The sequence below is a fragment of the Dromiciops gliroides genome, chromosome 2, assembly GCF_019393635.1.
Source record: "Dromiciops gliroides isolate mDroGli1 chromosome 2, mDroGli1.pri, whole genome shotgun sequence".
In the NCBI taxonomy this organism is placed as follows: domain Eukaryota; kingdom Metazoa; phylum Chordata; class Mammalia; order Microbiotheria; family Microbiotheriidae; genus Dromiciops; species Dromiciops gliroides.
In genome coordinates this window covers 259,011,061-259,026,363 of record NC_057862.1, presented here as the reverse complement: position 1 = coordinate 259,026,363, position 15,303 = coordinate 259,011,061, and the positions used below count along the sequence as shown (strand labels likewise).

The 15,303-nt window shown below is 40.7% G+C and overlaps 1 protein-coding gene across 1 annotated transcript in view; it reads right to left on the bottom strand.

The window, feature by feature from the left end:
* ARG2 (arginase 2) overlaps positions 1 to 15,303 on the bottom strand; it is a 34,108-nt gene that overhangs the window by 5,312 nt on the left and 13,493 nt on the right. Inside the window, exons 3-4 of the mRNA XM_043981847.1 lie at positions 4,750 to 4,927; positions 1,013 to 1,172 (exon numbers count right to left, since the gene is read on the bottom strand). Of these exons, the coding sequence (XP_043837782.1) occupies positions 1,013 to 1,172; positions 4,750 to 4,927 (338 nt within the window). The remainder of the gene's footprint in view (positions 1 to 1,012; positions 1,173 to 4,749; positions 4,928 to 15,303) is intronic.

Genomic DNA, 15,303 nt, shown 5'->3' with positions numbered 1-15,303 from the left:
TCACACTTATTTTTGTGGCAGCCTGCATATAGTCAGTCACTCCCACTGAAAGTTGGGAAATTTCTCAATCTTGAAGAGAATCATGAAGATGGGAATTTACTTTGAGCAGGACCATAAGAAGTAGCTCTGTTGGACCCCCGCAAAATTTGATCATTTAAAAATGCCAGGCAGGATTCCAAACAGGAAAATCATTTTGTTTCTACTGCATTCATGGGACAGCTTCTATCTACTTTTTACCCCGTCATTAAATGAATGTGTGAAAAACAGATCGGGACGTGCTGACCTGGAAAACAACTTCAAAGGGCAGCCACTTAATCCAGATAGTTGCTAACAACAGCAGGATAGCTTTCCAAACTTCCCTGCTTGAAGGGTAGCCTCAGTTTTTCATTAACTAATCTAAATGGGGCAAGTACTGCTGATTAAGTCCTTCTCTGCTGCTTTGCATGTTACAGAGCTGTTTACAGATCAGATCCTAGTGAAGCATAACTGGTGTGGTTTCAAGCCTGTTATAATGAGCAGCCCTTGTACTCTTCTGCCATTCATCCTAATTTGGTTCCCTTCTAAGAGAATGGATGAGCCAGTTTTAACACTACTGTTAATATACTCCTGAGCTATTCAAGGGGGGGCAAGGAAGGCACCTCCAGCACCAAGAGGGTAAAAGCAGAGTGGGTGATGAGGTTTGTCCTTTACACACATCAGTATTATAATACAGTTCAGAGGGCAGTGTGCACCCAGCACTACAAATGAGGGTAACTTTTGCTGTCTACATTGCTAGAAGAAATGCTAGGTTCCGACTTCCTATTCACAAAGTTGTATCCTTAAAGGAAATGGTAGTGATTGTAGGAGCAACATCCTTTCCTTCCCCATTTAGGGTGGGAAGCATCTCTAATACATCATGCTCATCCCATCCTCTCCAACTGCTTCCCAAAGCCTGGATAAGTAGTGCCATGTTTACCTATTTGAGTCAACATTCAACACTCTGGTAGTCTGGTAACCAGTTCAGCTCACTGACCTTGTCCTGCAGTTCTCTGAGAAGGAAGGAGACAGGCTGTCCATGCAGACTCCCAGAGGAAGTGGTAAGGGGTGTATTGATGTCAGCATGAGCGTCAACCCAGATAACACACAAGTCTGGGCGGTGCCGGGCATGGCCACTAATAGAACCAATTGCCAGACTGCAAAGAAGTGTAGAAAACATAATTAAATGCCTCAGTCTCACATTCTGTAGTTCAGACAGAAATTGAAAGCTGATGAGGTTGGGTTTGGATAATGTAGAAGAAGTGATGCACAGTGACTGCAGTGACTGGCACGGGAGAGTTATGAACAAAAACCCCATAATCGGTCAGGAGTGTATCACACGGGCTCGCTTTGGAAGTGATCCATTCTGGTGCAGAGTGAGATAAGTACATCCAAGAAAACAGCACATGCAAAGACTACAACAATGTAAATGGAAAAACCACCACAGCAAAGTGCTGAAGTTACAAGTTTATAAAGGAACACGTTTGGCTACAAAGAAGAGATATAAGAAGCCACCCCACACCACTTCCTTTGCAGAGGGAGGGGGTCTACAGTTGTGCTACATTGCATATATTTTCAGACTTTTTCTGTGTGTTGATTGGTTTTGCTAATACCCCCCCCCCTTCTTTAAAGAATATTTTTTGTTATACGGGATGACTCTAGGAGAGGGAAAGATAATGGAGAAATTCTGGTGATAAAAAAAGTCAATAAAATTTTATTTTTTTATAAATGATATAGATGTTCATTCATTTCATAATGTATATAAATTCCATATAGTCATGTAACATTTTGCTGGGTACCTTAAGCAGTAGGTTCAAAGTAGCAAACATTTGTTAATTTAGGAAATCCAAAAATTTGAAGCTTACATACAACTTAAATGAGATAAAAATTAAACACCCTAGAACTTTCCAGAAGTTCAAAAGAAACCAAAGAGAAATACTGGGAAATAACTTTTTTTTAAGTATCAAAGACTTTCTTTAAAAAAAAAAAAAGATAATGACAAAAATCAGCACTCATTATTACTGAGGCCAAGAGTTTTTTAAAAAAATTCTTTTAGGGGGCAGCTAGGTAGCACAGTGGATAGAGCACCGGCCCTGGATTCAGGAGGACCTGAGTTCAAATATGACCTCAGACACTTAACACTAGCTGTGTGACCCTGGGCAAGTCACTTAACCCCAATTGCCTCAAAAAAAATCCTTTAAACCTTAATTTGTGACATTTTACATTGAATTTCCATGTTTTCCAGATACCTAGAAGTATTCCCCATCCCCATTCCTCTCAGTGTTTGACTCCTGGATGTAATGAAAACCCTGGGAAAGTGACCTTTCCACAGACCTGGGAAAAAAGAGAAGACAGTGTACTAGTAGTTGGGTCGTCTGTGTAATTGCAATGAGATTCATTCCTGTTAAACCCAGTGATGAACTGGATGAGATCAGAAAACTGCAGGGAAAGCAGTAAGCTCTTTGAAGGTAGAGATTATCATCTTTTTCTCAACCATCTCCCCAGTTTAGCACATTACCTTGTGGAGGGCAGGCTCTGAATACACACTGGTTAAACTGAAAGCATTTGACAGTGGGTAGAACACCAGATATGTCATTTATGTTAAACAGTATATAAAAATGCACAATGTCAACTATAATATAAAGCTAAAGAAATGGCAGCCAAGCTCATGAACTGAAATGAGCAATCTTGGTTTGGGAACACCTGATGATGAAATATGTCCATCAGCATACAGGTGTGAAATGCAATCATTAGACAGGTGGGGGAGCTGAACTGGTTAGCTGCTAAAATACTTTCTTTGTGCATTGTAAAAAGTGATGTAAAGAACAAGGAGAAACTTCTTAAGGTGAGGGAACAGATACAAAGTAAGCATGACCAGAACAATTTACAAAATAACCCCAGTGATGTGAAGGAAAACATCCTTCAGAGAAGCCTAATAGTGAAACATTCCTCCTATCTCAAAGGAAATGTTTATTTTCAGATACGACCAAATGTGTTGACTTCTTTTCTGGATGATATTTGTTACCAGGCAAAAGTCTTTTTCTAGATTGTATATGGAAATCTGTGGTAATTGACAGTGATAGAAACAGAGCCTTGTAGGAAGTTCTTTGGTAAAAGGAGGGTTCAATGGATGGGGGTAGGGATCGTTAAAGGGAAACAGTGGTGTTGGTGTCAAAAAAAAAAAAGGTTAACAAAATTTAAGAGGGGTGAGAGAGACCATGCCCCCTTTCCTTACCTCTCTCCCCGCCAAACCTTTTTTTTCACCTGCTGCTAACAAGTTAGCAATTTGAGATTCATCTTTTGTTCCTCTTTAAAAAAACAAAACAAAAAACTTCCCCAGCTTGCCTGACAAATGGAGAATGTTAAAGAATCCACACAAGTAGTCTTTTTTTTTTTTTGAGGGGGTGGGGGGGGTCACCAGGGCAATGAGGGTTAAGTGAATTGCCCAGGGTCACACAGCAAGTAAGTGTCAAGTGTCTGAGGCTGGATTTGAACGCAGGTCCTCCTGAATCCAGGCCTGGTGCTTTATCCACTGCACCACCTAGCTGCTCCCCACAAGTAGTCTTAATGACCACTGCGATACAGGTAGCTAGCAGACAGCCAGAAAAAAAGCACAGGGTAGAGGCTATCTATTGACTGAAGTTGGCTGATTGAAAAGACAGGGAGAGGGGTGGCTAGGTGGCACAGTGGATTAAGCACCAGCCCTGGATTCAGGAGTACCTAAGTTCAAATCCGGCCTCAGACACTTGACACTTGACACTTACTAGCTGTGTGACCCTGGGCAAGTCACTTAACCTCCATTGCCCCGAGGGGGGAAAAAACACGAAAAGACAGGGAGAACTGCCCACTGGACTCAGCACTGAGCTGTGAGTTAGGATTCTTGACTTGTGGTTGCTTCACCATTGCCTCCATGTCCTCTCTGTCCTTGGATTTTCCAATTAGGAATTCAACAAATTCGATTAACTTTAACAAGCACTTAAGCATTCACCATGCTCTGGCCTGCTTGCCCCTCTTTCTCCTTTGTAAAATCTACCTGTCTTCTTTCAGGCTCCAACACACAGACAGAATTCTTCCTTTTCTAAATCCCTACTTAGGAATTACATCTTGACTTTTATCTATGGATGTATTAGAACTACAAGATTCCTTGAACCAAGTCCCATGTCTTTCATCCCTCATTGTCAGGCACTGTGCTTAGCATGTGGCTGCACAGTAAAGAGTGGCTAATTCATGAATAAGAATGCTAATAATCAGCCCCTCAAAGACCTGAATTGTAGACCTTCAAAACTGTTAGCAGAAACACCAATTATGTATGACTGATAGTTGCATTTAACTCCCCAGTGTGAAAGCATACTACACTAAGGCATGAGTTATGTCATCAAATATTAATATTATTACAAGTGTTCTAGAAGTTTCTGGTCTCAATTTATTCCAAGACCTAGTAAGTCTTCCTTAATAGAAGACTTGAACAATTCTCAGTTTCCTAATCCCCAGTCTAAAATTCAGAGATCTCTAGGGTACCTTGCAGCCCTGAGATTCTGTGACTTCACTTATAAAGTACTTTTATTTTATCTTTGTACCATTAAAGTATATAAATAGTAAGGATATATTATCTCATTTAATCCTCACAACAACCCTGTGAAGTAGTTTACTCCTGAAAAGAAAGCTGACAAACTCAGATTATTTGCACATATACAGATATATAGGCTAAGGTGACACTCCTAAGACCCCACTCACCTGTGGTCTCCTCCCACAGTGAGGCAACGGTGACCAGAAGACACAGCCCGGCTAACTGCTTCCGACAGCTCCTGGTTGGCAAGGCCCACGGACCGAGGATTCACAACCAGGTTGTTGTAGAGTTCATCGTTGGCCACAGGGGTGAAACTCAGATCTCCTAAGTCATTTACCCGGCAACCTGAGAGCCAAAGAGAGGCAAGGAAGAAGGTTAATCGTGCATTCTCTCCTGGCACTTCTTAAAGTTAGGGTCAGAAACAATAAAATTGCTATTCCTGTATTATGGTATTGCATTTCCAGAGTTCTTTCCACAGTACTACATAGGAATCAAAAGATCTGGCTCTACCATGAGCTATTTAAATGGCCCGAGGTTCAGTTTCCTCCTCTGTAAAATGAGGAAGTTATACTAGATCTATTAAGTTTCCTCCTGGGTCCAAGTCCTATGATCTCTGACTGTCTTCTGGGGAGGGACCTGGAAGCTAAAGGATGCTTCTTCTTTTTTTTTTTTTTTAATGTATGAGGTATTTTATTTTTTTCCGTTACATGTAAAGATAGTTCTCAACTTTTGTTTATACATGCTTTACAATTTCAGATTTTTCTCCCTCCCTCCCCTCCCTCCCCCCTCCCCTAGACAGCAGGTAATCTGATATAGGTTATATCTATATATCTCTATACATATACATATAGATATATATATATATACACAGTCATATATATACACATAATAACCTTAATCCTATTTCTGCATTAATCCTGTTACAAGAGAAAGAATCAGAGCAGTGATGCAAAACCTCAAAATAGAAAAAAAAAAAACAACAGCACCCAAAACAAAAGAGATAATATGGTTCAATCAGCATCTATACTCCACAGTTCTTTCTTTCTTTTTTTTTCTTGGATTTGGAGATCCTCTTCTGTCATGAGTTCCCTGGAACTCTTCTGTACCATTGCATTGGTGAGAAGAATATAGTCCATCACAGTAGGTCAACACTCAATGTTGATGATACTGTGTACAATGTTCTTCTGGTTCTGCTCATCTCACTCATCATCAGCTCACGTAAGACCCTCCAGGTTTCTCTGAACTCTTCCTGCTCATCATTTCTTACAGCACAATAGTATTCCATTGTATTCATATACCACAACTTGTCCAGCCATTCCCCAATTGATGGGCACCCCCTCAACTTCCAATTAGGATGCTTCTTCTAAAACAGTGTTTTAATCTGGTAAGGCTGACAGTGTACTTGCTGAGACTTTAGAGGGAGTGTTTCATGCTCTACATATCTCTTTCTCAAGACTATCAAAGGGAAACCAAAGATCATTTCAGACTTTAGGAGTGATGAGGATCAAAGATAACAGGAGGAGGATTTGCATTTTATACACTTTTTTTTTTGGTGGGGCAATGAGGGTTAAGTGACTTGCCCAGGATTACACAGCTAGTAAGTGTCACTTGTCTGAGGCCGGATTTGAACTCAGGTCCTCCTGAATCCAGGCTTGGTGCTTTATCTACTGCACCACCTAGCTGCCCCTACACCTCCTCTTTTTAACCAAGGAAGTTGTTTCCTTATCTTTGAGTATTTCAAAGGTCACCTTACATCTTCCTTGCAAATTCTGACAAGATGGATTGACCTCCACAACTGCAAACTATAACTTACCTTCCATAAAAGAGCCACGTGTACATGTTAACCACACAGGTTCCCCTCTACTTCATAATTATAATCTTAGGTTCAAAACCAATAAGCTTTCAGTCTGAAAGCCATTTCTATTTTGATGCAGCATAATATTTGCAGAAGTATATGGTTTTCTCTCAGAGAAAAGGCAAATTCTTGATACAAATATTAGCAGTTGATTACAGTGGCATTTTTGAATTGTGAATATGTAGAACACTTATTTTCTAGGGTTGCTCCTTTCTCTCCCCGCCTTTTCCCCCAAAATGAGCCCAAATCTCCCAATTAAGATCCTATAACCTATGCACACTCTAAGGCATAAATGGATGTTTTTCATCCTTCAACTTTACTTTCTTATTCCCCCTTAGAACAAATGGTCCTGCTAGCCACTGGCTACTATCAACTTATACTCCTTTCAAAACAGGATGGGAGTAGGGGCAGCTAGGTGGCGCAGTGGATAGAGCACTGGCCCTGGATTCAGGAGGACCTGAGTTCAAATCCAGCCTCAGACACTTGATACTTACTAGCTGTGTGACCCTGGGCAAGTCACTTAACCCCAATTGCCTCACCAAAAAAAAAAGAAATAGATGGGAGTGCTATTACAAGGAGCATGTTGTATTGGCCACTTATATATACTGTAAACCCCATTTGGGAACTTTGATCAAACATAGAGTTTTGAGAGATATTTTAGGAGTTAGAAAAACTGCTCTTACCAACTACATGCACTAATGCAATAGTCTCCCCATAGGTCTTGTTACTTTCATTCTTTTCACACTACTGCCAGAATAACTTTCCTTGTGCCCTGTGGTTATATCAGGCCTCATGTAAAAAACAAAACAAAATGTTCAGTGGTTCCTTCTTGCTTCCTTGATTAAGATTTCAAGCTCCTTAGCTTGGCATTCAGCATTTTCACTGCCTGGCACACCACACTTGCAAGCATGGACACTTGTGCCGGGGCTGCCCCTAGTGGGGAGGTTGGAAACAGTATGGGGAGATCTCAATACTTATACTGACAGCTGGGTAACAGCAAGAATATTATGATTCATTGCAGGACTTTCTGAATTTGTCCTGTGCTTGTCCAGGTCAGAGAACACCTGGTGAAATACGTGATTTTGCCAGAGGGTGAGATCATCCAGAGATTGATCACAAAGGATTGCTGTCTTGCTAAGCTTGCCTACTGGGCCTCAGCTCTGGAAAACAGGGTCTCCTAATATTTTGTCAGTCTGTATATAGCTTGCTTTGTATATATTTATTTGCATGTTGTCTCTCGCATTAGAATATAAGCTCCTTAGGGGTGGCTACGTGGCGCAGTGGATAAAGTACAGGCCTTGGATTTAGGAGGACCTGAGTTCAGATCTGACAACAGACACTTGACACTTACTAGCTGTGTGACCCTGGGAAAGTCATTTAACCCTCACTGCCCCACCAAAAGAAAAAAAAAGTTCCCTGAGGGTAAGGGTTGTCTTTTGCCTCTTTTTGTACCCCCATGCCTTAGCACAGTGCCTGGCACATGGTAGGTGCTTGATAAATGCTTACTGATTGATTGAAGTCACATCTCAACAGTTTCCTTCCTCACTCTGCAAATCCAAACACTTGTTCTGTCACTTGAGTCGTGTCTGACCCCATTTGGGGGTTTCTTGGCAAAGATACTGGAGTGGTTTGCCATTTCCTTCTCCAGTTCATTTTACAGATAAGGAAAATAAGGCAAACAGGGTTAAGTGACTTGCCCAAGGTCACACAACTAGTGTCTGAGGCCAGATTTGAATTGGGGTCTTCCTAACTCCAGGGCCAGTGCTCTATCCACTTCACCACCTAGGTGCCCCCAAGACGCCAGCAGTTATTTTGGAAGAGGATCTGTTGAAAACATTTGCAAACATCTAGGGAGATATTTAAAGGATCAAGCCTCTTTTACCTGAGAGAACTCTTTAAGGCATAGCTTCACTATAGAAAAGATCAGAAGTAACAAAAATCAATAATTGATTTAATTTGACCTCAGCCTTCAAGAAACCTAAAAATTTAGAGCTAGAAAGGTAATGTAGAATCTTAGTTAGTTATGGGAAGCTGCATGCAAATATATACAAAATAGGCTATATTCAATATAAGTAGGTAATAATTAACAGAGGGAAGGCACTAGAAATGAGGGGTTGGAAAAAGTTTCTAGTAAAAGATGGGATTTTAAATGGGTCTTAAAGGAAGCTATGGGGGCAGCTAAGTGGTACAGTAGATAGAGTACCAGCCCTGGATTCAGGAGGACCTGAGTTCAAATCCTGCCTCAGATACTTGACACTTACTAGCTGTGTGACTCTGGGCAAGTGACTTAACCCCAATTGCCTCACCAAAAAAAAGAAGTTATGGAGACCAGTAGACCTAGCAGAGGAGGGAGAGCATTCCAGGCTTGGGGAACAGCTAGAGAAAATGCCTGAAGCCAAAAGATGGAGTATGGCATTCATGAAACAGCCAGGCTAGCATCACTGGATCTTACCTTTCATAGAGTAAGAGGTAAGAAGACTGGAAAGGGCTAGGTTATGAAGGGCTTTGAATGCCACACAGGGTATTTTGTATTTGATCCTGGAAGCAATGGGGAGCTACAGAAGTTTATTGAGGGGGTAGAGTGGGTGTTGTGACATGGTAGAACCTAAGCTTTAGGAAAATCATTTTAGTAGCTGAATAAAAGATGAATTGGGGGTGGCGAGATGGCGCAGTGGATAAAGCACCGGCCTTGGATTCAGGAGTACCTGAGTTCAAATCCGGCCTCAGACACTTGACTTACTAGCTGTGTGACCCTGGGCAAGTCACTTAACCCCCATTGCCCAGCAAAAAAAAAAAATGAATTGGAATGGGGAAAGACTTGAGGCAGACAGACCCACCAGCAGGCTGTTGCAGTTACATTGAGTATTAGGGAAAAAAAAAAGGCTCCCCTAAGAACTGTGCAAAATTTCCAGTGGACAAATCCATAGCTAATTACAAATAAAAATTCTCTGATTGGTTCTGTTTTTGAGCAAGCAGCAGGGATAACTGCCCTACAAAACTGCAAAAAACCCTACCAAAATTATAGTCGAAATAACTGATAAGCAAAGCTGAAATGTCAGATTGGTTCTAAACTAGGAAAATACTGTGTTAATCCAAATTACTCACAAAGTTAGTTGAACTTTCCTTTTCACCCCAGACATGCTGAACGGGTTTAAGAAATACCCTCTTAAAGAGATAGTGTATCAGGATTTTTGTAAATACTAAATAAGGCAGCCAGGTGGCACAGTAGATAGAGCATGGTCCTGGATTCAGGAGGACCTGAATTCAAATCCTGCCTCAGATACTTTACACACTTACTAGCTGTGTGACCCTAGGCAAGTCACTTAACCCCAATTGCCTCACCAAAAAAAAAAGTTCAATATTAAAAAAAATGATTATGTATACTTATTTTATATACCTCTATGGGGGTGGGGGGGAGGAGATTGCATAAAAATTTCTTGGAGCAAAAGGGGTCCTGAGTAAAAAAAGTTTAAGAAGCCTAGGTTTAGAGTGCTCAGAAATTTGTTATTGGCTTGAATAAGCCAAGCCTAACAAATAAGTAAATCAGGTCACATGAACTCGGCATATTAATACTGTCCTTCCCCAGGGAAGACTCCCTAGACTCCACAGCATTTACTTCTCTCCCCAATTTGCTCCTCTGTTGCCTCGCTCTACCAGGAACGGACACAAGTGGTTGCTTTTGGCCATGAAGATGCTGGTCTAAGGTCATGGTTCAATAGACTGAGCACTGAGCCTGGAATCAAAGGTTTCACATCCTGGCTTTGTCCCCTCTGGGACACTAGGAAAGCCACTTCACCTCCTGGCCCTCAGTTTCCTCATCTACAAAGTGTAGAGTTTGGACTTGACTTCCAAGGTCCCTTCCAGCCCAAGCTATGACCCTGATCTTTGGGACTTTATAAAGGGAGAAGATGCCGTATTCACATGCTGGACTGCACATATAACTTGTATTGAATAAAGGGAGTCTAGTGTAGAGGGAATAAAGAGCTGGTTGGGAGGACCCCAGACTCAAGTATCTCAATAAATTACACAAAGCCCACGGCACATACTAGCCATGGGACTTTGGGCAAGTCACTTAACAATGTGGTGCTCCAAGCCACTAGAAGTGCAAAAAGGGAGCTGACCTACATATGTAGGAGTTTCTTCATCTGACAGCAGTTATATTCCTATTACAGTGAAATTACTAGCCCTGTCCTAAACATCCATATGTAAATTCAAAGTGCAGAGGTACACTTCAAGCATGCATACGGAAAGACAGAAATAAAGATGAACAGACTGAGCAGTAGCAGTTTATGCTATAAGGTGATCTTCAGGTAGAAAAAAAAAAATAAACTCCAAAGCAACTGAATCAAATCACCATCAAGACTTGATTGTGATAACTAGTATTTACATAGGGCTAAAAGTCTGTCAAGTAAGTGCTTTACATACATTCTCCTTTGATCCTAAGAAGAATCTGGTGAGGTAGGTGTGAGTATCCCTGTTTTACAGATAAGGAAACTGAAGAAGAGAGCAGTGAAGAGACTTGCCCAGGGCCCCACAGCTAGTTAAGTATCTGAGGTAGGATTTCAACTCACATCTTCCTAATTCCAAGTCAAGGACATCAAGTTAGAAATATCCAGTTGCCTACAGGAAATGCAAGACCGGAGCTCAGAATAAAGATTGGAGATAGAGTTATCTTCATAGAGATAACTGAACCCCTGAGAGCTGATAAGGCCTCCAACGAAGTGGAAAGAGAAAAGGCAACCCTGGTAGAACCCTGGGGTACACACAACATGCACAATAACCCAGTAAAGAAACTCAAGAAAAAATGCTAAGTCAATTAACGTTTTTTAAGCAAGGGCCTATTGTGGATCAGGCGCGGTGCTAAGCCTGGGGATACAAAGCAAGGCAGAAGGCAGTCTCTGCTCCCAAGAAGCCATCAGAACCAAGAGAGCAGTGTCATAAATACCCAGAGAGGAGAGAGGGTCATCAGTGTCAAATACATCAGAGAAGATAAGGAATGAGACAAGGCCATCATATCTGGCAACTAAGAGATCATGGTTAAATTTGAGAAAAGCAGTTGCAGTTGAGTGACTAAATTGGAATTTTAATTGTTTCGGTTTTAGAAGATAATGAGGAGGGGGCAGCTAGGTGGCGCAGTGGATAGAGCACCAGCCCTGGAGTCAGGAGGACCTGAGTTCAAATTCGGCCTCAGACACTTAACACTTATAGCTGTGTGACCCTAGGCAAGTCACTTAACCCCAATTGCCTCACCAAAAAAAAAAAAAATTATTGAAACCTTTTTTGATGCACAAAAAAACCCCAATAGACAAGCTTTTTAAAAACTTGAATTTATCAATAATTCCGTAACTTGGATGGCATCTGGGTGTTGCTGTGGATGGAACTTATAGTCAGGAGGACCTAAATTCAAAACTGACCTCTTACTAGCTGTATAATCCCTGTGCAACTACTGTCTGACAATCTCCTCAACTGAAAAATAGAGAAAATAGCACCTGCTTCCCAGGGAGATTGGTAGATTTTTGGAGGATCAAATGAAACAACATTCACAAAGTACACAATTCCTGGCACATAGTAGGCTTGTTTCCTTCCTCTTTATTATGTGTTCTGTTTTTGTAACAGATTTGAGGTTTTGGTGTATAATTCTTTTTCTGTTCTACTTTGCATATGGAAATGTCCATTTTTGTTTGATGCTTAAATTAAAAAACTTTAAAAGACAAAAGACTTGGAGACATTGTTTGTAGTTAGCTTTTTAAAGGAGTTTGGCTGAGAAAGGAGGAAACACAGGACTATGTTTGTGGGAACAGCAGGCTCCAGGGAAGATTTACGGAGTGGGACTGTTTGTAGGCCATAGGCAGGGAGGATGATAGCAAGGGCCACCGGTTGTTACAGAATCAAGAGTGTGTGGCCTTAGCAAGGAGAAGCGCCCCTTCAGAGAATCAAATGGCTTTGTATTTCAGTTGAAATAAGGTACTCAGATGAGAAGGTGCTGTGGGAGGTTTGGAAAGAGAAGTTACCAGCATTTTTTCTGCCACTGGTGAGAGGGACAGAGAATCAGAGAGGAAAAGAGGATTGCCTGCCAGCAGTGAGAGGCCAATTGAGATTAAATGTATTATAACTGTAGGGCAAAAGTAAAGACATATATAATCCTCTGATGTTTTATGATTCTGTGAAATTTTCTTGAAAGAATTCTGATCCGGCCATTCTGGAAAGCAATGTAAGTTACTAAAATGTGCCACAGCTAAAGGGTACAATTGATAGAGCACCTGGCTTGTTTGGGCACTTGACCAGAGGGAACTCACTTCACCTTGTTTTCCTTAGTTTCCCCAACCTACCTGGCAGAGATGTTATGGATTAAATAAGATAATATTTGTAAAGCACAGGGCCTTGTGCTCTAGTGGGCACTATATAAATGAATATTTATATTCCCTCTCCTAAAAAGTCGATACCCTTGGATGCTGAGATCTTACTATTAGGGATATGCCTCAAAGAGGTTAAAGATATAAAGGTTCCATATGCACCAGTATATTCACAACAACTCTCTGTAATATCAAAGAACTACTATAGAAACAAAGTAAATGTTCATCAGTTGAGTAATGGACAGAATGTCCTATACCATTTGAAATAATGAATATAAAGAATTCATGCAAACTTATATGAACAGATGTAAACTGAAATGAACCAGATTATAGTAATGGAAACAGAACAAAACAAAACACTGAATACTCTAATTAAAACCAAGTTTGTCACCTGGGTGGTGCAGTGAATAGAGCACTGGGCCTGAAGTCAGGAAAACTCGTTTTCCTGAGTTCAAATCTGGCCTCCACACTTACTACCTGTGTGTCACTGGGTAAGTCACTTAACCCTGTTTTCCTGAGTTTCCTTATCTGTAAAATCATCTGGAGAAGGAATGGGGAAAAAAAATCCAAATAGGGTTCACAAAGAATTGGACGTGATTAAAAAATGACTGAACAAAACTGGCCCCAAAGAAAATGCACCTCCCCGTGTACCATGGGTATGGTACACGGTCTGCTTGTGTGCTCTCTCTCCCTCCATTTATATCTATATCTATGTAGATACACATACATACATATATGTTTTGCTAAACTACTGTTTTTTTCTTTTTCATTTTTTGTTACAAGGCATGGCACTGTAGGCAAGGAATACATTGAGAAATGAAGATGATGTAAATAAATAAATAAATAAAATCACTTCTGGAAAAATCAGTTCATTCTCTATAAAGCAGCGCATAAGCAGCACATTGAGCTATGACTAATGTCTTAGGTCAGAAGCAGGCAAATAAGTTTGTTTACCCTCCTTTTCCTAATTCAGCAAGTCTCTTCCATGTTAGAGAAAGGAACTCTTTCTCTGCCTTGCTTGCATACTTGTGACTAGGACCCAAACCATTACATTCAGGGTAGGGCATTTTAGCACCAAATATTTACTTACTGTCTGCAAAGAAGGGTAAAGATGTTACATCCAAGCTGAGTAAATAATTAAATCAGTCAAAAACATCTGAGCACTGAACTTGTGAGTAGATGATAATTTATATTTATGAATTAAACTTGAAGATTGTGGTAAATATTTGTCTTTGAGTATCTGGTCTATCTGAAGGAGGGATAGGAAGCTGCTTGTATAGGATGATGAGAAGGGTTCTCTGTCTGAAATCCCCAAATTAGTTATTTTGGGTTAAGATACCAAAATTCCTATCTCTTGGCAAAGAGGTAGTGAACTAGGTGAAAGAAACAGGGCTTTTCAGATTTTGTCATGAAGATAACCACTCTCTTTTTTTGAAGTATGATAGGATTGGGGTTGGGGGATGGGATCATTCCCTTGAAGGTATTTAAGAACTGACTAAGAAGAATAGTATGGGAAGCCTAGAATAAAAATGGTTAACAGGATATTGAAACCTCAATAAGCAAGAAAAGGTCAGAGAATTCAGCCTTCCTCAATGATCCTTTTTATGCTAGAGAAGACCATGCCACTGAAGAACTTTGCCATCAGAGGCCTCTAACCATATGCTAGATTAACATTAGTCCTGAATATCACAGATGGGAATTGATGCTTCAGGTAGGATTAGAAGATGTCTTTGATACCTTCAACTCAGATTCTAGGTTTCTATTAAGTTGGTGGAGGTGCTAGTCTGAACATAATCATGTCAGATGCAGAGCACAAATAATTGTCACAACTTGAACCCAATGTAGGACAGGTTTCTGTTCAGACTACCAGCTCTACTGACTTCAAAGGATCCTAGAATCCAGTTGGAAGACATGTAAAGGCATCCCACAAATAAGAACTAGCAACTTCAGTTGGCACAGGAGAGAGCCTCAGCCTTTGAGATGAAAGGCAGACTTGCATTTTATTACCAGAAGTCTATAATGCAAAGATATTTCAGGGATTTATGGTACCCAAAACAGGCCACATATCCACTAAATGTAAATGCTAGTCTAGAATCCATTTCTATTAACAGTCATTGAACATGTCATGAAGTGGATGTATAATGGTTGCAAGGGTAGTGTAACGATTTGAATGACGCCACCTGCTGGAGACTTACTGTAGAAGAGTTCCACCCATGAAGTGAAGGTCTTTGAGGGCAAGACCAGGAGTCTTTTCTTTGGAAAAAGGAAGTGACGCGGGCGAGTGGGAGGAGGAAGGAAGAGACTGGCGCTCAGTCTCGCTCTCTTTCCTTTGGACTCTGGTGGAGAGTGGAGCTAGAAATGTGCTCTTCCTTTAATAGATAGGAATCTAGGCCTTTCTCTCTCTCTTTACCAAATTCTTGTTTTCCTTAATAAATGCTTAAAAGCCTAACTCTTGCTAAAGCTTATAATTTATTGGTGACCACTCATTAGATATTTTAGACAGACTAGCTAGA